The following is a 20,734-nucleotide window of genomic DNA, read 5'->3' on the forward strand; positions in this document are numbered from 1 at the left end:
ATATTGCAAATCATGACATTTCATTTGGGACACATTACAATGAAGACATTAAGTGTGAAAAATATCGGTTAATTTTTATTTGTAGTACTAGTAGTGCCTTTTCAATAACAACTGCCAATATTTCAAATCCTCATATCTGTAAATCCATTTGATTTTCTACATTAAGTCAGTGTGATGTGTTTTTATCATATAGATCATATTGTATAAAAATCGTGTTTATAATCTGCCTTCCTGGCAGAAGGTGACTGTTTCCCTGATAAACGTCAACCTTTTGTTTTAGAATCATGACGCAGGAAGGCAGTGTGTGTGAAGTGACCCTTGGTGTCGGGGGCATGACTTGTTGTTCCTGTGTCCAATCCATAGAGCACCGCATCGGTTCTCTGCCAGGGGTGAAACACATAAAGGTAATTCCCATTTGTTCATTCCACATCTTCTCTCCTTTTCTCACACTGTGCAGACATGTTGCGAAACGCTTCCGTTTCAAAACAGGATCTTCATCACATGTTGTGACAATTCTTTGAATCCCAACACATAAGGATTCAAATGATCTTTACTTGCCAGGCCTATTTTGATTTGAAAGCAGGTGATATGAATGTAGCCACAAAGTCTAAATTGCAGTGATTGAAGCCTGTGGTTGTTGTTGTTTACCCCTCAGGCTGAGGTTAAATGACAAAGATAATGCAATTGTATGTTCAAGATAGAGCTCTGTCCTTTGCAGGACTCTGACAGCAAGTCGATACGCCACTCCCACAAGAAACGTTATTTGCCTTTGTCTTTTTTCAGAATGTGGTGTCTGAGTCCTCTCATGGTGATCTTTGTAGTCATTGTCAGACCTTGCACAAAAATAATGTGTAATCAAAATCAAAAATCAAATCAAAATCAGCTTTATTTGCCAAGTTTGTGTATGCCAAACAAGGAATTTGACTCTGGTTGATCAACTGGTTCTCTGTACAATCTGTGTAATCCAAAATGCTCACCCCCCCACGTTGCTTGAGTCAAGTGACCCCTCCACCGTGTCACATGCTTTCTCAAGGAAGCATGTTGTTAAAATCACGTGGACACGGTTTATCTGTCTTTCATAAGACTGTAATGTATCTTAGATAGACTTTCATTTGAGCCTGAAATGCATTTAGTGCACCAAAAGAGAAAAAAAAGGCTAACTCAAAGAGTTTAACAGGTTTAAAGAATTAGGTTGTGATAAATCAATTGATAGATTGCTTCCGTTTCTGTTCTGAGGGAAGGAATATTCCCAAAGCAAATAATGGACATTAAAATAAACTATGGCCAAAGTTTTAAGTGAGCCAATCAAGTTAAAACATTTGTTAAAATGACATTTAACTGACATGATGGTGATTTCCATCACGTTTAATATTCCTTATTGTCATATAAATGTAAAAAGAACATAACAAGTCGCCGACTGGAAGAATTGAAGTCTATTTCATTTAGTGTCACTCAAAAAGATAGAGGCGTGTTTTTCAAGAACAGTTCTGATTGTGAACTTCATGAATCCCACCTGTAATGAAACACTGGGGCAGGGTAATCTTTTTCTATTTCCTTGATCCCGCCTTGCAGAATTAGTAGCGGTAAATGTAATTACACTCCGTGCTTGGCTGTGTTCTTCTCAGCAACACCTTCAGGACAATTTCTTGGATTTCTCTCTTTGAATAAGATTAGACCCAACTTTAGTGTCACCACGATGTCAGAAACTCACAGTAGGCTCAAAGGGGCATGCATTTCAAAGTCAAAAGTGTCCAATCCACAGGGTAATGTTTGTTTATGTGATCATGTAAATCCTTTCGAAAGGGTTTTAAAACGTGTTTGCTCTAATTTTGCAGGTTTCTTTAGAGCAGGCGAATGCAACGATCATTTTTAATGACAGCCAACAAAGCGCAGCGTCCCTCCTGAAGGCCATTGATGACATGGGCTTTGAATCAAGTTTACCTACGGCCATACCCGTTAGAACTGATAGCCCGCTGATCCCAACATCAGGACAGCCACCTTTAGCTCCAGTGGAGGCTTTGGAGAAGGTCTCTGAGAGTCCAGCAGACGAGGGCCTCAACGTCACCCTGTCGACGCATGCACAGGAGATCACTGAAGTCATGTTGAGGATCTCGCCATCGGAAAGCGTCACTCCTGGCACCACTGCGCCAAAAGACTTGCTCGTGTCTCCATCTCACAGCACAGACAACACAGACAGCAGAGCGACGCTCCTGAAGATGAACATTCAAGGCATGACTTGTCATTCCTGCACCACCACCATTGAGGGGAAGATTGGAAAATTGAAAGGGATTGAAAAGATCAAAGGTAATAGCTGATTACTGATCATGCTGAAACTTTCTGTCTATTGGCATCGGCCACAAAAACTCCCAATCAGTCGGGCTCTTTTTGTAACACCGGTACATGAACACTAAATTAACAACGTTGTAGTAGTGTCATTTAAAACTGACCTTTATTTCTATCTTTTGCAAACAATGAGTATTTTATACTCATTATTTATTAGTATAGTATTTTATTTAATTGTTTATCTGTAATTTTCCGCAGTCATTTTGGATTCTCAGGAAGCTACCATTGTGTACCTGCCTTACCTCATCAGCATGCAGACCATCATCGACCAGATTTCTTTGGCCGGCTTCAAGGCTTGTGTGAAGTTCAAACCACGGCCCCTGCAACTCTCCCTCGACGAAGTTGAGCGGTTTGCGGATTCTCATAAAGCAGGTGCTTCTTCACCAGTGGACACTTCTGAGGAGACAGACCACTTTATTGACACAACTCGAGTGGCGCTCACGGTGAAAGGCATGCACTGTCGATCCTGCGTGGTCAATATCCAAGACAACATCTCTACGCTGCCCGGTGTGTTCTCTGTGGTGGTCTCTCTCGAGGACAAGAAAGCCTCCATCTGCTACGACCCGCTGACAGTCACAGTGCCTCAGTTGCGACAGGCAATTGAAGCACTCCCTCCGGGGAACTTCAAAACTCAACCCTGGGAGTCTTCAGGGCTCCACAGCCCTCCAGCTACCTCATCCCCACCTGCTTTAGCTGCAACTCGAGCATTTGCACGATCCTTGGCCAACCGTGCTGTACCCCAGCCTTGTTTTATCCAACCGCTGGCGTCCATGGCTAAGATTCATATTGAGGGCATGACATGTCATTCTTGCGTCCAGTCAATAGAAGGTGTGATGTCTCAGAGAAAAGGGGTGACGTCAGCGCATGTGTCGTTGGTCGATAAGCAAGGCCTCTTTGAATATGACCCCCTGTTGACCTCCTTAGTTGAGCTTAGGGATGCCATAGAGGACATGGGCTTTGACGCTTTCTTATCTGGTGAGACACTCATCATCATCAGTCTTACTGGAATTTTGAAAAACAATCTTGTCTTAATTGTGATAATAGAGCTAATAACTTACATTGTTGTTGTTGTTTTTGCCCACAGAGACCAATTCCTTGCCCGCTGTGTTGCTTCCCGGTGTCCTCAAGTCTCCAAGTGTCGTGCCAGTTAAAAATGAGGAATTAGACATCACCCCCCTCAATGGAACCACCCAGGATCACAAAACAGGCAAGAGGGACAAACTCTCAAGTGCAGACAAGTGCTTCATCCAGATCAGAGGCATGACCTGTGCATCATGCGTGGCAAACATTGAGCGAAACCTCAAAAATGAACCTGGTCAGTTCACATGTTTTCAAGATCGTGTTTTCAAAGCAATCATTTGTGTATTAATAGAAATTATTATTTTTCCTTGTGCAGGTGTCTATACCGTTCTGGTCGCGTTAATGGCCGGAAAGGCCGAGGTGCGCTTTAATGCCGAAATGATCGACCCTGTGAAGATTGCGGAGTGTGTGAATGAGCTGGGCTTCTCTGCCTCAGTCATGGAGAACTATGAAGGTTCAGATGGAAACTTGGAATTAGTGGTGCGTTACGTGTCCATTGTTAATTCAACACTGCAATTACATGCACCATTAAAAACATCCTTAGAGTTAGAAGAGAGGACTGTAATTCAAAGGTGCCCAACTTCCATCATTTCATGCACTCTTCTCCTTCCAGGTGAGGGGGATGACTTGTGCCTCTTGTGTCCACAAAATTGAATCCAGCCTTACGAAAGAAAATGGGATCAAATATGCCTCTGTGGCCTTATCAACCAATAAGGCACACATTAAGTATGACGCCGAAGTGATAGGACCACGCGACATCATCAAGTTGATTGGGGTGATCCATTTCTCTGTGCTGTTTAGCATTTATATCTGTGTGCTTATCTACCGGTATGAAAATGACTTTATATTCAAGTTAAGGCTCCAGGCTGATTTTTTATTTATTTATTTTAACAATTGTAACTAAATTCATGCTCTATCACGTTTGTAGAATTTGGGTTTTGAAGCATCTTTGGTGAAGAAGGACCGTGCCACCAGTCATTTGGACCATAGTACAGAGATACGACAGTGAGAAAAGCATTTTATTTTTTTATACACATCTCCCGACCACCTGGCAAACCAGTCCAGGGTCTAACTAATCTCCTATCCAATGTATCCGCTTAACGGCAGTGGGTTTAGAATGTTGCTCTCAATTTTGTTGACATTTTTTGATCATTAAACATTCACACACACGCCCCGATATGACAACTCTAAGAAAGCAATTATCAGTACATTAAATATTGTGACATTAAAATCACAATAATTATGTTAAACTTTTTAAAAGCAAGTCTAAAAGTTGGATCTTAACGTTGTGTACCATTCTGAGCAGCCAAAAAGCTGACTTGGCTACTAGTACTGCAGTTTTAGTAGTAGTGCTCGGTTGCTATTGAAATGTGAATGATCAACCCAAAACATTTCTCTGAGTAACTTCCAATGTTTGCTTTCTCAGGTGGAGGAAATCTTTCCTGGTGAGCCTGATCTTCTGTGTGCCAGTGATGGGTATGATGGTATATATGATCATCATGGACCACCAGATGAACGCTGCTCACCAACACAACGCCACGGCCGAAGACCGCAACTTGTACCACGCCACCATGTTCCTGGAGAGACAGTTGCTCCCAGGCCTCTCGGTTATGAACCTGCTCTCTTTCCTTTTTTGTGTGCCTGTGCAGGTGAGTCACGAGGTTCCTTATCTCCCCTACACCTCTGCGTGTAGCTCACTGCCGGATAATTCTTTCCTTTATTTAGTTCATCGGCGGCCGTTACTTCTACGTTCAAGCCTACAAAGCAGTAAAACACAAATCTGCCAACATGGATGTGCTTATCGTCCTGGCCACCTCCATAGCCTTCACATACTCCTCCATCGTCCTAATAGTGGCCATGGTGGAGAAAGCAAAAGTCAACCCCATCACCTTTTTCGACACACCGCCTATGCTGTTTGTCTTCATCTCCCTGGGACGCTGGTTGGAACAGATAGCCAAGGTTGAAAATAATTGATAAGGCTTTGAATGTGCAATGTGGAACTGCAGAAACTAAGATGCTTTTCTGCGTGTTTTAGAGCAAAACGTCGGAGGCTCTTTCCAAGCTCATGTCACTGCAAGCCACCGAGGCCACAGTGGTCATCCTCAGTAGCGATTCAACTATTCTAAGGTACCGCTTGTGATCCTTTGGGCCGCTGTGTCAATGTTTGTTCTTGAATTGCCTCTAGATAAGAACAACGTGATTCAACAGGAAATCCTCATTGGCTATTCCTAATAGAATTACGTATCAGTCATATCCAGATGTCACACAAATCAAGTTATTTTATCCTAGTGAGGACCCACAGGGGACACTGTAAATCTTGGATATTTGTTATGCAAAGAGCACACAATACAGTCGTATTTGGTCTTATTAGGATTTTCTTTGTTAGTACATAATTAGGAACACAAGTTCCATTTGAACAAAAGGGGGCAGCAGCGTCCATTAGAACTGTACTGTATGGAACTGAAAGTTAGTTGTTCTAGTCGCATCAGCAGGTCAATAAATATAGATCATTTTTAAACTATATGCATAAAGTATTGTTAAATTAATCCCTCAGTGTCTGATTGGATACATTTATAAGCATGAGTGAATTGTTGACTGATTTCCAGTGAGAATCAAGTGGACGTTGAGCTGGTGCAGAGGGGAGATGTGGTAAAAGTAGTTCCTGGTGGAAAATTTCCCGTCGATGGAAGAGTACTTCAAGGGCAATCTATGGCGGACGAGTCTCTCATCACAGGTTGGTCAATTCTTTGGCAGAGGCCAAAGAATTCTGTACCTCTGTTTGGGGCTCAAAACTGAACCGCTGTTGCTTTGGAACTTCAGGAGAGGCCATGCCCGTGACCAAGAAGCCGGGGAGTGTTGTGATTGCAGGCTCCATTAACCAGAATGGCTCGCTGTTGGTCAGCGCTACTCATGTCGGCATGGACACCACGCTGTCTCAGATTGTCAAACTCGTCGAAGAGGCTCAGACTTCAAAGGTGTGTCATGCGTTATTGATCTTTATGATCCTTCTTCAATGTGCTTTGGGTGTCTTGATTCTCAGTGTTTGCTTTTTTTTTTTAGGCTCCCATCCAGCAGTATGCTGATAAGATCAGTGGCTACTTTGTACCCTTCATTGTTGGCGTGTCAGTTCTTACTTTGATTTCCTGGATAGTGATTGGGTTCATGGATTTCCCCCTGGTGGAAAAATACTTTCCAGTGAGTGTTTTAAATTAAATTACTGAATTGTTCAAATCCTACATTGGCAATTCACTATCTGATTGAACAAAGAAACTGCATCTCATCTTGTTTTCCCATCCCAGGCAAAACAAAAACAAACAACAAAAAATCTGTGCCACTAAAAATGTTCTTTATGTTTTGTTTTATTAAGAGTAACACCCAGTCTGTGAAAACATGTTTTCCAAAATTTTCTAATCGTTGTTCCTTGCAGGGTTATGACAAAAGCATTTCCAGGGCGGAGGCAGTGATCCGCTTTGCTTTCCAGGCCTCCATAACCGTGTTATGCATCGCCTGTCCCTGCTCCCTCGGTCTGGCGACCCCGACGGCTGTCATGGTGGGCACCGGGGTCGGAGCCCAAAATGGCATCCTGATTAAAGGAGGGGAACCTTTGGAAATGGCACATAAGGTACTGTATGTTCATAACAGTGCTCATGCATGTGTGTTGACAACACGTACGCTAATTTTTCTAATATAGTTGGAAGACTTTTGAACAACACTGCTGATGCTTCTGGTTTCCTTGACAACCACCACAGGAGGTTTAACTGACTCAAAGCAAACATCCATTCACAGGTCCAAACAGTGGTGTTTGATAAGACTGGGACCATTACATATGGCGCTCCAAACGTCGTCCAGGTCAAAATAGTTGTGGAGGGTAATAAAATGCCTCGCTCCCGACTGCTCGCCATCGTGGGCACAGCAGAGAACAACAGCGAGCATCCTCTGGGAGTAGCTATCACCAAACACTGCAAGCAGGTTGGTTTTGACTTCAGCTACCCAAGTCCTGTTTTCTGAGCATCAGCATGAGTAATGAGACATTACCGCTCGTACGCCCGCAGGAACTCGGCACAGAGTCGCTCGGCATGTGCGCTGACTTCCAGGCCGTGCCGGGCTGCGGCATTCGGTGTCAGGTCAGCAACACCGAGATGCTGTCAAAGCACGGGGATGGCGACGATGAGGACAACAACCAGCGCAACAGCATGCTTGTTCAGATCAGCGACACCATCACGTCAACCAGCTCCCATTCTCTCATCATGGATCCGCAGCCACTCCGTATGCCACGGTCTCGACACTCATTTCTGGTTTAGGTCAGGATGTTTCTCAAGTGCCGTATGTCCGCAGGCCTGTCCCAGACTGCAAGCTACGTAGTCCTGATTGGCAATCGAGAGTGGATGAGGAGGAATTGTCTACAGATCCGACACGATATCGATGACGCCATGATGGAGCACGAGCGCAGGGGTCGCACCGCCGTCCTGGTTGCCGTCAACAGTGAGTGCTCGAAGTCAAAACACGAGGGTGACACTGGTTCAAAACATGAAAGAAAACATGGAACTCTGCCTTTTTAGATGTGCTGTGTGCCATGATAGCCATCGCGGACATAGTGAAACCGGAAGCTGAGCTGGCAGTCCAAACTCTGACCTGCATGGGCTTGGACGTCGTGTTAATGACGGGAGACAACAGCAAGACGGCACGGGCCATTGCTGCACAGGTGAGCCCGATTGGCACCAGTGTGGGTTGTTGGTACCATTACCATGCTAACTTAAATAACACACATTAGCCTCCCCCTCATCAAACTAGAGGGAAGGGCATTGGCCTGCATCTAGTCACGTTTATAGATAAGCCCCCCTCAAAAAAAAATCTATAGATTTCCAATTCACTAACCATTGCAGCCCTAATTCTGCTTCCATGTCTCGTTTCTGAATTAGGTGGGCATCAGGAAAGTGTTTGCGGAGGTGTTGCCCTCCCACAAAGTGGCCAAGGTGGAGCAGCTGCAGCAGGCGGGGAAGAGGGTCGCCATGGTAGGCGACGGCATCAACGACTCGCCTGCTCTGGCCATGGCTGACGTCGGCATCGCCATAGGAACCGGCACAGATGTGGCCATCGAGGCAGCAGACGTGGTCTTGATCAGGGTGCGAATTGAATGTGTGACTTTGGCCTCTTCCGCACAAATGCTCTCACAAAATAACAAAATTGTTTGAAATTGATTTGTGCTATCGCGTCACTCATTTCTACTCGCGTTGACAGAATGACCTGCTGGATGTGGTCAGCAGTATCGACCTCTCTAAAAAGACTGTCAAGAGGATCAGGATCAACTTTGTCTTTGCTCTCATCTACAACCTGGTTGGCATTCCCATCGCTGCAGGTAAAAGAACACAGTTGTGTCTCTGCTGGCAATGAGCCTCAAGATTTTTGGAAACTAAAGTTTGTCATTTGCACACTAAAATCTTGACAAGATGCTCAGCACTCTTTATCTTTACACTAAATATTCAAGACATGGTGTTTGCATGTGTGTAAGTGTGTGTGCGTGTAAATGTGTGTTTAAGTGTAGAAGTTATGATATAAAATTCTGAAAAAGATAAACCTTATTCCACTATCACTGTAACATAACCTTGAACCTGTACCATGTAATCCAAAAAAGGTAATGTTTTAAAGAGAGGAAGTATGGTAAAATTAAACAACTAAGATAAGTTTGCATGTTACATCTTCATGTCTTGTCCATGCTCTCAAAAAAATAATGCTCCATTCTGATTGAATCTGCCGAAAAAGTGCTGTTTTGGTTCCTCAATGAGTAAAATATTACTATTTCCAGAATCCCCCGCCATATTTATATCTACTTCATTCTCAAAATGTTTTTAATCATGGTTTTATTGTCATATTTACATTATTTCTCTCTTGTAATGTATTGTAGATGTGAAATGTATTGCAAAAATCTAAAGGAAATGGTGATATAACTTTCTTACAAGGTTCTTCATTGGCAATATCAATTTTGCGTATCAAATGACCTCTGTTTTAAATCACGTGGCATCTCAAAAACACTTCCGCATCCTTAGGTGTGTTCCTTCCCATCGGTTTGGTGTTACAGCCATGGATGGGCTCTGCCGCCATGGCCTTGTCGTCCGTCTCTGTGGTTATGTCCTCGCTCCTACTCAAATGGTAACATTTTTTCGACATGAACTTCACCTTGAAATCCACTGCTTTTTCACTGTCAACCTTTTGTATAGCTACACCAAGCCCAGCGCAGAAAAGTTGGAGGCTCGACTGGAGTCGCGGCTGGGCCGCTGTGCGCGGCAAAGCAGCCTGTCCGAAGTCAGCGTCAACATCGGCATGGGCGAGCTGCGGCGATCCTCACCCAAGCTCAGCCTCCTCGACCGCATCGTCAATTACAGCCGGGCGTCCATCAACTCGTTGCGCTCCGACAGGAACTCGATCCACAGCCAGGTGCTCAGTGAGCCCGACAAACACTCGCTCCTGGTGGGAGAGGCGCCCTGCGGCGAGGAGTTCTGCTGAAGACCATTGTCACCAAGTGCCCAAGGTAGCTCCGTTTTTCTCCCCCGGGCGGCTTTTGCCGATGGCGCCATCTGGGTGGAAGATGCTGTGGCGTCACACTTGACTCCAAGAATGCGTGTGCACCAAGCACTTCAGAACAAACTGGCTCACTTCCGCTTCCCTCTCTTTTTTTTCCCCCCATTTTGGCAATGTGAGCGTGCTGCTGCACTCTGACAGCAGCCGTCTTAGTGTGCCTGTGTACCCAAAGACCTTTTTAAGTTTGAGCTCTTTTTCATTCCATGTATGGAGTATTTATATTTACCTTTATTTATCTCACGTTCATCCAAATCTGTGAAAAATTTGAATGATGCTCGAGAGCAAGTTGGAAACGGTGTTAGCCAAGTGCCAGTAGAAATGTCGTCGTGGCATAGTCCAGTACATTCCAAAGAGAGCACCTTGGACACAACAGCCGTCAAGTGTTGCCATGGCAACGTACAGGCCTTCACTTAACGGGACGCAATCTGCTGTTATCTTGTTACATTTGTGCCGCTCATTGCTGTGCAGTTTGTCTTTACTATTCAAGCAAGTGCATTTAGGCCATCAGTAGCCTACTGATTGTATGGTAGTAGTGTAGTGTAGTGTCGTGTGTTACTGCTTCCAAGCTTTTGTGTCTTCACAAGTTGTGGTCCTAATTGCATTTTTCAATCTTGGCTGGTTTACTGCCTGGCTACATTCCTTTTTATCTTTATTTTTTGCTCTGTCAGCACATTGTCACACAAGAGTCCAAGTCCTCACTTTGGTTTTGTTTTAGTTGTTGAAGCGACAGTTGAAGTTGTTAAAGAGAAAATGACGCGTGTCCTGAAGTCCCCTGAGCGTTATCACGTCGGCCTATCTAAGCGACTCCCATAGAGCGCCACATTACGTGTCCATGTACGGTTAAATGAAGCAATGTTCTGAATGAATGTTCTAAATTCGGGGGTGGGGAGCCTACGGCTATGGCTCACAAGAATTTTTAATCCAGGCTGCCATGCAACTCGGTCCAAAAATAAGACACCTAATTTGTATTTAATAAACATTGATTTAATGTTGTATATTTTGTCATAAAAGTAGTTTGGCTTTGAATTGCTGAATGGGATCTACACCCGTTCTAAACTATTGTGCCTTGGATTTAAAAAAATAAATAAAGAATAAAAAAATGGCATCACTGTGCTGTCTTCTGTCAAGTGCCTTAAAGTGGCGCTCTTTATTATTCCACATAAAGATCACATTAAGTTAGTGAAATGCACAACCAAACGCTATTCATTTTTAGAAATACATAAATCTTTTAACTCATTTCATCGCATGATCACTTCGGTTGCATTTCCAGTTGACAGTTACCATTAGCTCATGTAGTAATTTGAGATGTACAGCCATAAAGAGGGATGAGCTCTTACTGAATGTTAAGAAAATCAATACAAGAATTGACAGTAAACATAAAAATTTGATTTTTGTGCTACTCTCTCAGCTGGTCACCGATGAACTAAACAAAACTTTGGTCAAAGGGTTGACAAAATTGCAACAAAACAGTGCAGCATTTCATCTCAGCATTCCAACATTGTGCTTTTGTGAACAATACGTATCTGTAGCAGGAAAACATTACATTCAGTTCACCTTGAAGATGACAAGAACATAAGTCACTTCATACCAGCTGGAAACATGTACAGATATCTGGAAACACTTATATAAATCAAGTTACTCATACAATACAACAACAGTAGATTTAGAGACTATCAAACATCTTTACAGTGATCACACCATGATGATGAGCAATGGAATCAAAGTTCACAAACATTTTATGTAAACATTTGCATTTGTTCGATTAAATCATTACAACACTTGAATTCTACATAGAGAATTTCAATCATCATCTTCGCTTATGATTTTTGTGCCTGTGTGTTGTTTATTTATTTTGTCATCCCCGATTTCTAGAAGTGGCCAAAGAAACATCGTTGTCTGGCCAGTATCAGAATCTTCGTGTGCTGGATGACAAAGTGACCAGCGCAGTCCAGGTAGTGGTACGTACCTTTTCTAATATTGTACTCTCAGTCTGAATCTTGATATGACACTGATAGAGGTTTTTACAGGTAAATGACATAATGAGAACATGTCAGAGCAGTGTCTGATACCAAAACCATCTCAAGTGTGTTCATGACGGTGATGTAATCTTAATTTTAATGCAAATCGAGACACCCTGTAGTCTGACATTAATTGACACTAGCGCAGTCGTTGAGTCAGAAATACTGCAAATATTTGTAGAAAAACACTTCTAGGTCGTAAATATAAAACAATTAAGTACGGCTTGAACCGAGAGTGCCTTCTCTGCCTTCTTTTTCCTTTGCCAATTACTCAAGACTACAAAGGACTCAAAATTACAACAAAAGGTAAAGTAAACCTACAGTACTCTTATAAAAGTGAGTAGAGGTATTTCACCGTTGATGTCACAGGATTAAAGGTGAAATTAACTTGACATATTTTAAGTGAACATTTACTACTGAATTTCCTCAATTATATATATATACTATATATCTTTTAACTGACATTCCTCATTTTAATAACGGGAATGAGTTTTTAGCACAATGATGTTAGTTCTAATACTTGAAATATAGCCACATGATATTTATGCTAACAGCATGTTAAAACTAAGCACATTACAGCAACAGCCTGGTGCTTGCTCCAGGTAAAATCACTCCCCCAGCCACAATATGAGGAAAATACGGTAAGATGAACAGAATAAAAACTTTACTGAAAGTCATAAGGAGTGATTGCTTGTGCTTGTTTGTCAAGCTGAATAAGTTAAATGTAAGGATATTGAATAGCACCATGTCGGTCCATTACTGGTGGCCGCCATTTTAAAAGCATGGCTAACTGAAGATAAAGAAGCCTTTTTCAATGGTCGCTCATCCGGCTAAAATAAAGCGATTGGGGGATAGGAATGTTATGAAACAGCTGGGTGAGGTCATTTGGAGGTCATGTGGATTTGGCACAACTTAAAAGATTTGCGAATAATTAAGTTAAACAACTTTAAAAAATATACCACACAGACACAAAAATGCCAATTTAAAATAGAAAATAAAATTCACTCTATTGTTGAAAGAATCAAGAAAAGACTGCATGTGAAATGAGCAGACGCAAACTTAACTTTGGCACACTGAATGGGGTGGGGGGGTGACCTGGTCATAGTGGCGTTTGGTGGGTCTTTCATAGCCCCTTGTTGAAGTAGACTCGCTCAAGGCCTGGGTGGCTGACCCGGATCTTCTCTTGCAGCTCGGGCTCCAGGCGACTAACTGAAATAGAGCTGGTGGATGCACATGTACAGTATTACTATAATGAGAGTATTTTCTAATTTTATACAGATTGAAGCCTTTCACGCACCTCTTCTGGGGGAACAATGCACAGCACAGTGGCGTTGCGAACACCAGGCTGAAAAGGGAAATGAAGTTGTGATGAGGAAAGCATTGAGGTGAATTGGACATTTTCTGGAATTATACTCCTCTAAAATTGTATTTGAGCTACTCTCGTTCAAAGAATAACCATGTACATATTTTTAACTTGGTGCCGGTTTGTGGGAACAAAGTTCCACTTAGAAGTCAAAATAGAAAATAATACCGTGTAACATGTTTCATGGAAGCAACGTTGACCACTCACCAGAATCCCACCAAACTGACTTGAATTGGTGCACTCATCCATGGGAACCTCTAAAAGGAACACACAGAAGAAAAAACAAATGAGGGCCACAAGGGTAGCACATTCCTCATGTCCTGCTTCTTCTCACTGTGTGAACATCTGATTCTAGCAATTTAGTTGATTTTAGCATCTTACCTTCAGAAAGGCCTTTTTCTCCAAATGGTTCATTAAAAAGGGCGGGATGGCTGAAAAGAAAAAGAGGAAGAGTATATAGCGAAAAGGCATTTTAGAATGTGACTGGTGAAAGGAAGTAGATCCTCTGAGTCGTACCCATTCCTGGAGAAGCCATGAGGATCCTTGAGACCACAACCTGAGAGATGGCCTGCTGTGCCGCTTTGGACGACTCTCCTATCCTGTTGTCGTTCTCATCTGTTATGGGAATGCCGTGTTTCAGTTCTCTGAGGACAAAGAGCAAAGACAATTCAATCCAAAGACACAAAACTCTTCAAAATGAAGAAATGTTGGTTTTCTGTTTTTCTTACTTTTACAGCATCTGAAGGACAATGCCTTGCTGTGGGGACTATGCACCATTACAGGTATGTGTTAAACCTCATAGGGATGTAATGGTATTGTAAATATCTCAATTTCAAAAATCCAATTGCTGCTGTAGAATGTGGTGAAATCAAATGTTGCTTTAGTTTTTTGAAGTGAAATACTGCCTCTCGTCAATTTTGGGTATGTCATCTGCTGTGTGTGCCTTGGCCTCTAGGGGGCGGTGCGGAGATGCAGAAAAAGTTGCATCTTAAACTTATTATTGAGTCATTTTCCAGAGACTACAAAGAATATATGCCGGTGAGTTTTTGTTGTATTACCTGTCTGTATGTGTTACATTAGAGTTTGTGCGTGAATCCCTTCCCGTGAGGTCTAATGCTAATTCTAGCTTGCTCATAAATTAGGTTTCACAATGTATAGATTAGCTAAACAAATAGACGTAATACAGTATTTAACTACACAATTGTTGGAATAATTTTAAGTGAAGCCTTGGCCTGCCAGACCTGGAGGCCTCGCCTTTACGAGTTTATCTTTCCTTTGATCTAGGTTCTTCCTTTTTAGTGATAGGGATGTCTTTTGATCCCTGTCAGCCATTTGTATCCTTCCTGTCCTTATGTTGTCTGTGTGTTTTTGTTCCCGTAAGAGGCCTTCACTAACAATGAGCAGGGCTTATTTGCATAGGTGACATGTTCTTTGTTTGATTCACAGGAACTTCATTCCTTTTCATTTAGATGTAGGTTTGGTTCATAGATTGTAGTTTATCAGACCTGTTTTTCTTTGTTAAGGTTTACATACAGTTAGAAGTAGTTGCATAAAAGTTATCCCATATTTACTCAATGTTTGTTTAAGGAACTGCATACCAGTTACCTCACGTTTGCTTAATGTGTGTTGAAGTGTTTAGGACAAGTTACTTATTGTTATTGTGTGTTAATTTACCAAGTAGATAAAGTGAGCAAAGGTTTAGTTGCATTTGTTCCACAGCAAAGCGGCAATCAACGTGCTTCAAGGTATTTGATCACAGTCGAGGACGAGTCAGCCAACTGTGAGGGAAGACGGCTGGTTGAGGAAAGAGAACGGCCTCTGCCGGGGGTCACGAGCCAGCAATGAAGTGCTAATTCACACCACACTACATTCTTTAGCTAATCAGCGTTGCTACAGACACAATCTCCCCTCCCTTAGTGTAGCAACGCCTCTGTAACCAGGGCAACCATAACATTAAAAACAGGGGCACGTGGAGTAAGGACTCAGAACAGATGGAGGTTGTAACTGAGATTGTTTTCTCTATTGTTCTCCTCGCGAGTAAACCTGTTCTGGTTGTCTTCTCCTCTTCATTCCAGCGAGTGATTTAATGTCTAATCGTATTTAGACCTAACAACAATGCTTCTGTTTTTTAGTTTTACAGTAAGCTAAAAGGCTCACTAATATAAGCAACACAGGCAAATTCGATACGATTTTTTTGTGTTTGTAAGAAGCCTTCAAATTCACAACTAATTTTTGAAAAAAAAAATTCCATGAGTGGTTCCACGGCACATTTTTTTTAAACTGTGAATCCAGGATAACTGCTGTGTTTGCCATAAGCTTGAGAAAAATGCTTTTCACACCAGCTGAAATTAACTAAAATTGGATGGTATCACTTTTTACTTCAAACACTTATGTTCTTCTAATGTTTGTTTAAGTGTGGCATTTTCAATATACACACAAAAATGGGGTTGATGTGTCTCTAGGTGAACTCCTGACATCTTACCTTTGCCTCATCAATGGAATGTTGATGCAATTTGCAGCGGCTACAGCAGCGAACGGAACAAAGCGTCCGATCAGAGGTGAGACATGCTGCAGCGGAAAAGAAGAGGCTTAAAAGAAAAAAAAACCACACGCAACAGGGAACAAATCCCATCTCTAAAATGGTGTACGCGTTCAAGCTTCCCGAGCACAAATCAGCGTGAATAACACTGAGCTGGCAGGGAGATATGCCGATTCCAGAGCACGACCCTGTGAATAATTAGGCGCCTCTCATACAAAGAGGCTATTTGTGCGCAGCTAACATCATGTCGGCACTACCCGAGAGCTTGAGTTCAAGCCCGTTAAAATGTGAAGTAGAATGGAGTTAGATGCTGATACCTTTGATAGTGCATTTAGTCCTAGCGCGGTAGCTACTGCCCCCGTGGTGGCCGAAACATACGCCGTGCCGAGCTGACTGCGAACGAGAGAAGTGCAGCGGTGAACGGGAGGGCTCAGAAGGTCATGATGCCGGCCGGCTGGTGGCGTACCTGACCGTGATAGGAGCGTCGCCGCTTCTGTTGGTGTAGTTCACGATTGCGTTGAAAGACTGATTGATCCACTGCCAGAACAACACAGCTGGAGTGGTCCTGGACCATGTGGAATGAAGACAATGAGCACTAACAGTTTCTCATATTTTAATTATCATGTCAGTCTATCTATCCCTCCATCAATGGTCAATCTGAAAATTGGTTGACGATACGAGTACACCGAACTGAACCAAATTGTTCCACTTTGAAATACAGTATATTGCGATATCATATTGGCTACGGAAGTCTTTAATTGGAGAGACATGGTAGCGTTGAAAGAAGGCCTGACAAGTTCATTCACATTGTAAATTCCATCCATCCATCCATCTTCTATACCGCTTGTCCCCAAGGGGTTGCGAGCGAGCTGGAGCCTATCCCAGCAGTCATCGGGCAGTAGGCGGGGGACACTCTGAACTGGTTGCCAGCCAATCGCAGGGTACATAGAGACGAACAACCATTCGCACTCACACCTAGGGACAATTTGGAGTGCTCAATTGGCCTACCAAGCATGTTTTTGGAATGTGGGAGGAAACCGGAGTGCCCGGAGAAAACCCACGGGAGCCCGGGGAGAACATGCAAACACAGGGAGGCCTGGAGGTGGAATCAAACCTGCAACCTCCTAACTGTGAGGCGGATGTGCTAACCAGTGCTCCACCGAGCCAGTGCTCCACCGAGCCACCGCTTTGTAAATTCATCTGCTTAATTCTTATTTTATAAAATAATTCAAAATAAAGGCGGCTCGATGGCGCACTGGGTAGCACGTCCGCCTCACAGTTAGGAGGGTGCGGGTTCGATTCCACCTCCGGCCCTCCCTGTGCGGAGTTTGCATGTTCTCCCCGAGCCCGCGTGGGTTTTCTCCGGGCACTCCGGTTTCCTCCCACATCCCAAAAACATGCTTGGTGGGCCGATTGATCACTCCAAATTGTCCCTAGGTGTGAGTGCGAGTGCGAATGGTTGTTTGTCTCTGTGTGCCCTGCGATTGGCTGGCAACCGGTTCAGGGTGTCCCCCGCCTACTGCCCGATGACGGCTGGGATAGGCTCCAGCACGCCCGCGACCCCCGTGGGGACTAAGCGGTTCAGAAAATGGATGGATGGAATTCAAAATAATACCTATACTGATTGACACAAGATTGGTAGTGAATTGTGTGCTAGTTGGCAGCATTCCAACCGCTGTGATTATTAACTAGCGAGTTCTTACTTGTAAAATGTCATCATGCATCCAGTGATGGTCATGTTCATCGGAACCTGCGCTGACATGCGGCCAATCAGGATCATCTTCTCTCCGGTATCCGGATGGAAAGCGGAGTCAAAGACATATTTGGCTCGCCACAGTTCGTCTTCTGTCAGCCCCGGGGAGACGATTCCTTTTCTGGATAAGAATTCCCGGTTTGGGTGTTCGCTGGGGTGGCTTTGGTAGCTGCGGCCGGCTTACCTGTAGTCGGTGATGATTTTGTGGGCGCGTTCTAACTGTTCGTCGGTGAGGAGGATGTTCCGCGGGTCGGTGACAGTGAAGAAATGCTTGGCACGGCCCACAAATGTGCTCTGGTCCCAGCGGGGCTCCTTGATGTTGATGGTTGTGGAGAGCTCTGCGGCCATTTTTATCTGGTGAAAAGACATTTTTTTATGTCACCTGACCTCACCCGAATGTACCAGCACAGCAGCGTAGGACGGCTGTACTTCATAATTTTCACTGATAGTAAGAGTTTTTATTGTAATTCTACCTTTACAACAGTTTAGGTGATAATCAGACTTGCATTGCTGCCCTAAATCAAACTTAAGGTTGACAGCATTGCAACTGACGGACGCTATTCAGTGCTGACACATGGTTATTTACAACCAGTTTATTTCCAACTACAAAAAAGAATGACATTTTTTTGTTTTGTTTTTAAATACAATTGTTGAAATGAATATCTTTTTTTTTTTTTTTTTTTTTTTTTACATGAGGGTAGTATGTGCTGTGCACTGTTAGTATGGCTACACTTGCAATTCCACATCACCTTTTCATAGCTGCAAGCACTTTTGAAGGGTTAAATTACAGTCATTATTTAAGATGTGTGTGTATACGTTATAGTTTGTGTCATGGTATGAGCAGACAACCAGATAAAACTGGCCGGCACTGCCATGAACATGTTCTGCTCATTGCTCCCAGTCACATCTGGTTTTTAACCATTTTCATTCCAAACTTAAAAGGTCTCTGCGAGGATTTGCTGCAGGATGATGAAACTCCTCCTGGAATTGCACCAAACATGGCTGCTGGCTGGATTGACTGACACATGAAAGACTAATGTCTAGCTGCATGTGCGGTCTCTTTAAATTGAATTAAACTCTCACGGGTTGGAGCAGCCCACATACACGCGCGCACAAAGGCCAGTTTGCTTGATACTGTACTTTATATGAAGTCCGTGGTGGGTAGCGTTCACACTGCGTTAATCAATACTTTTAATTGCTAATGAAGGTGATGTTGGAGGATGAACTTTGGACCGAGTGATCTGCAAGCTCACGGCCGCTTGTGCCCTCCACTCTCAGCCAATCACAGCAGGCCTGCGTGGCTACACATTATCGACCAATTGCTTGCGTAAGATCAATATCATATTCGACCTTCCATTTCTTATATTTTCAAGAATTTTATAGAGATGGGGATGGGTCTGAGAAGTGCTAAACACACTCTGGGTGACAACCTGACCCAAACCAGTCTGATCTGGACCAGGTCTTGACAACACAATGGGGAGAAATGTATGAAAAATATATACAGTATGCCCTTGCATGTGAAGATGAGAGAAGCTGTGCGTCCAGAATTCAACTAATATGGAGACGCCACATCCACAGCACATCAGCGCACGCGAGCTTGTTGTATCCGTTCCACCTGACACCAACGTTTCATTTGGAGTTTGAATAACGATTTACTTACTGCATTGGGGGCTCCGGTGCTCCGTGAAAGGAATCCCTGAAAGGCTGCAGCCAGCTAATCTTGCGAGCAGTCACTCACACGCGCACACACACACGCACACACACACACACACACACACACACACACGCGACCACATCTCACACTCCCTCCACCGGAAGCAGCCAAACTAAAAATTAAAAGCTTAAAGAAATATTAGACCGAATGTGAAGAGAAACATGCCTGGATCCTATCTAAATTCTGCTCTGCAAGGTACCCTAGTCGTTCACGAACACACGTGGGTGAATTTCATACAAATGTTTGCCGGTTGCTCGGACAACCTTTTATTTTAAGTAGATTCCGGTACTGCCACGTCACACATGCTCACTTGATTCATCTGGAGTGCAATTGTGAAGCACGTCTGTCACAATTCCACGCTTCGGGAAAGAATGTCCGCCACGGCCTTCTTGTGCACTTTGCTCACCCCGTGCGTGTGTGCGTTTTCTTTGGGTATTCCAGCTTCCTCGCTTAATCCAAAAACGTGCACGCAAGAATGGGACACAGGACGGAGTGTTAGTGGTCAGCACATCTGCTTCACAGTCAAGAGGTTTTGTGTTCAAATCTTTTGAATAGAATTCATGTAAAGGGGATTCATTTGTAGGTACTGTATAGCTCAGACTAAATTAGGGTAAAATAATTGATGACTGAGAGAATGTAAAAGAATCAAGAATGTTTTCAAATTCAGGTTATTTTGTCAGGTAGACGAGCACATGAAGTATAAATTAATGGCCCTTAAACGTTTTAAACCACGTAAAATACTTAAAATTTCTGCCTTGATCAACATTACAATAGCATATTAGGCTTAAGTGTTAATCAAAGACGAGATGTGTTATTCCTTAAAAATAGAATATGTTGTGATTAAATATAGGGAGAAAACGGTTTCAATTTTTTTTTTAAAGTTTAGTTTTTTTTTTTGTGCCTGAATGAACAAAACAAACTACTTAAGCCATAATTATTTTGTGTATCACTACCAACACCCTTTCAGAAAATCTGGTTTAAGCGATCATACCTTCTACATGGTGTTGGATTTTGTCCACAATTTAGGAAGCGCGCTATCTGCGCCTCACGGCAAAACCATTGCCAATCACCTGTTATCCAATTTACTCACTGCGTGCTCGTTTGATTTCTTCAGATTTAGGAAAATGCTAAGACACTAAAGCAGAAATTAGACTTGCACAGGTTGGTTGAGTTCGATCACACAGGTTGGTTGAGTTCGATCACAATTCTTGTTCCGAAAGCTCTGTTTTCAGGAAAGTACAATACAGCGCTGGGCCTTTCAAGAGCGGAAAGTCTCCATTCAGAAAAGGCAACGTTCAAGGTTCTTTGCTCAGCTTATATTCAGTTGCACATGCCGGTGTGGGCCAAG

At 43.2% G+C, this 20,734-nt stretch overlaps 2 protein-coding genes and 1 long non-coding RNA gene across 3 annotated transcripts in view; 2 read left to right on the top strand and 1 right to left on the bottom strand.

Moving 5' to 3' along the window:
- The window catches only part of atp7a (ATPase copper transporting alpha), a 12,381-nt gene extending 1,277 nt beyond the window's left edge, over window positions 1–11,104 (top strand). Inside the window, exons 2-23 of the mRNA XM_049759416.2 lie at window positions 281–404; window positions 1,836–2,304; window positions 2,542–3,318; window positions 3,428–3,658; window positions 3,740–3,903; window positions 4,037–4,198; window positions 4,352–4,428; window positions 4,850–5,072; window positions 5,149–5,382; window positions 5,459–5,550; window positions 6,030–6,157; window positions 6,244–6,398; window positions 6,484–6,618; window positions 6,851–7,045; window positions 7,210–7,392; window positions 7,476–7,689; window positions 7,759–7,905; window positions 7,983–8,125; window positions 8,343–8,546; window positions 8,662–8,779; window positions 9,468–9,570; window positions 9,639–11,104. Of these exons, the coding sequence (XP_049615373.1) occupies window positions 285–404; window positions 1,836–2,304; window positions 2,542–3,318; window positions 3,428–3,658; window positions 3,740–3,903; window positions 4,037–4,198; window positions 4,352–4,428; window positions 4,850–5,072; window positions 5,149–5,382; window positions 5,459–5,550; window positions 6,030–6,157; window positions 6,244–6,398; window positions 6,484–6,618; window positions 6,851–7,045; window positions 7,210–7,392; window positions 7,476–7,689; window positions 7,759–7,905; window positions 7,983–8,125; window positions 8,343–8,546; window positions 8,662–8,779; window positions 9,468–9,570; window positions 9,639–9,924 (4,560 nt within the window). The 5' untranslated portion in view covers window positions 281–284 and the 3' untranslated portion in view covers window positions 9,925–11,104. The remainder of the gene's footprint in view (window positions 1–280; window positions 405–1,835; window positions 2,305–2,541; window positions 3,319–3,427; window positions 3,659–3,739; window positions 3,904–4,036; window positions 4,199–4,351; window positions 4,429–4,849; window positions 5,073–5,148; window positions 5,383–5,458; window positions 5,551–6,029; window positions 6,158–6,243; window positions 6,399–6,483; window positions 6,619–6,850; window positions 7,046–7,209; window positions 7,393–7,475; window positions 7,690–7,758; window positions 7,906–7,982; window positions 8,126–8,342; window positions 8,547–8,661; window positions 8,780–9,467; window positions 9,571–9,638) is intronic.
- Window positions 11,105–11,113: 9 nt separating this feature from the next.
- LOC125991507 (sideroflexin-1) lies at window positions 11,114–19,494 on the bottom strand. The gene is made up of 11 exons (XM_049759470.1): window positions 19,333–19,494; window positions 17,857–18,026; window positions 17,623–17,793; window positions 16,386–16,484; window positions 16,237–16,312; window positions 15,863–15,948; window positions 13,897–14,024; window positions 13,762–13,811; window positions 13,588–13,637; window positions 13,315–13,362; window positions 11,114–13,237 (listed from the first exon to the last, which is right to left on the bottom strand). The coding sequence occupies exons 2-11, from the start codon at window positions 18,018–18,020 to the stop codon at window positions 13,141–13,143; spliced, it is 969 nt and encodes a 322-aa protein (XP_049615427.1). The 5' UTR covers window positions 18,021–18,026; window positions 19,333–19,494; the 3' UTR covers window positions 11,114–13,140.
- Window positions 13,300–15,802, top strand: LOC125991512 (uncharacterized). Its single transcript, XR_007489337.2, has 4 exons — window positions 13,300–13,402; window positions 14,117–14,162; window positions 14,336–14,418; window positions 15,100–15,802. It is a non-coding gene; the product is annotated as an uncharacterized lncRNA (long non-coding RNA).
- Window positions 19,495–20,734: the final 1,240 nt, after the last annotated feature.

The sequence above is a fragment of the Syngnathus scovelli genome, chromosome 1 (assembly GCF_024217435.2).
Source record: "Syngnathus scovelli strain Florida chromosome 1, RoL_Ssco_1.2, whole genome shotgun sequence".
Classification (NCBI taxonomy): Eukaryota; Metazoa; Chordata; class Actinopteri; order Syngnathiformes; family Syngnathidae; genus Syngnathus; species Syngnathus scovelli.

Excerpts from the sequence above, each read along its gene's own strand:
- LOC125991507 (XM_049759470.1), bottom strand. The coding sequence starts at position 18,020 with ATGGCCGCAGAGCTCTCCACAACCATCAACATCAAGGAGCCCCGCTGG. Across the intron at positions 16,485-17,622 it reads TGCATGATGACATTTTACAA|GACCACTCCAGCTGTGTTGT; the intron begins GTAAGAACTCGC and ends CACATGGTCCAG. Across the intron at positions 15,949-16,236 it reads GACTAAATGCACTATCAAAG|CATGTCTCACCTCTGATCGG; the intron begins GTATCAGCATCT and ends TTTCCGCTGCAG.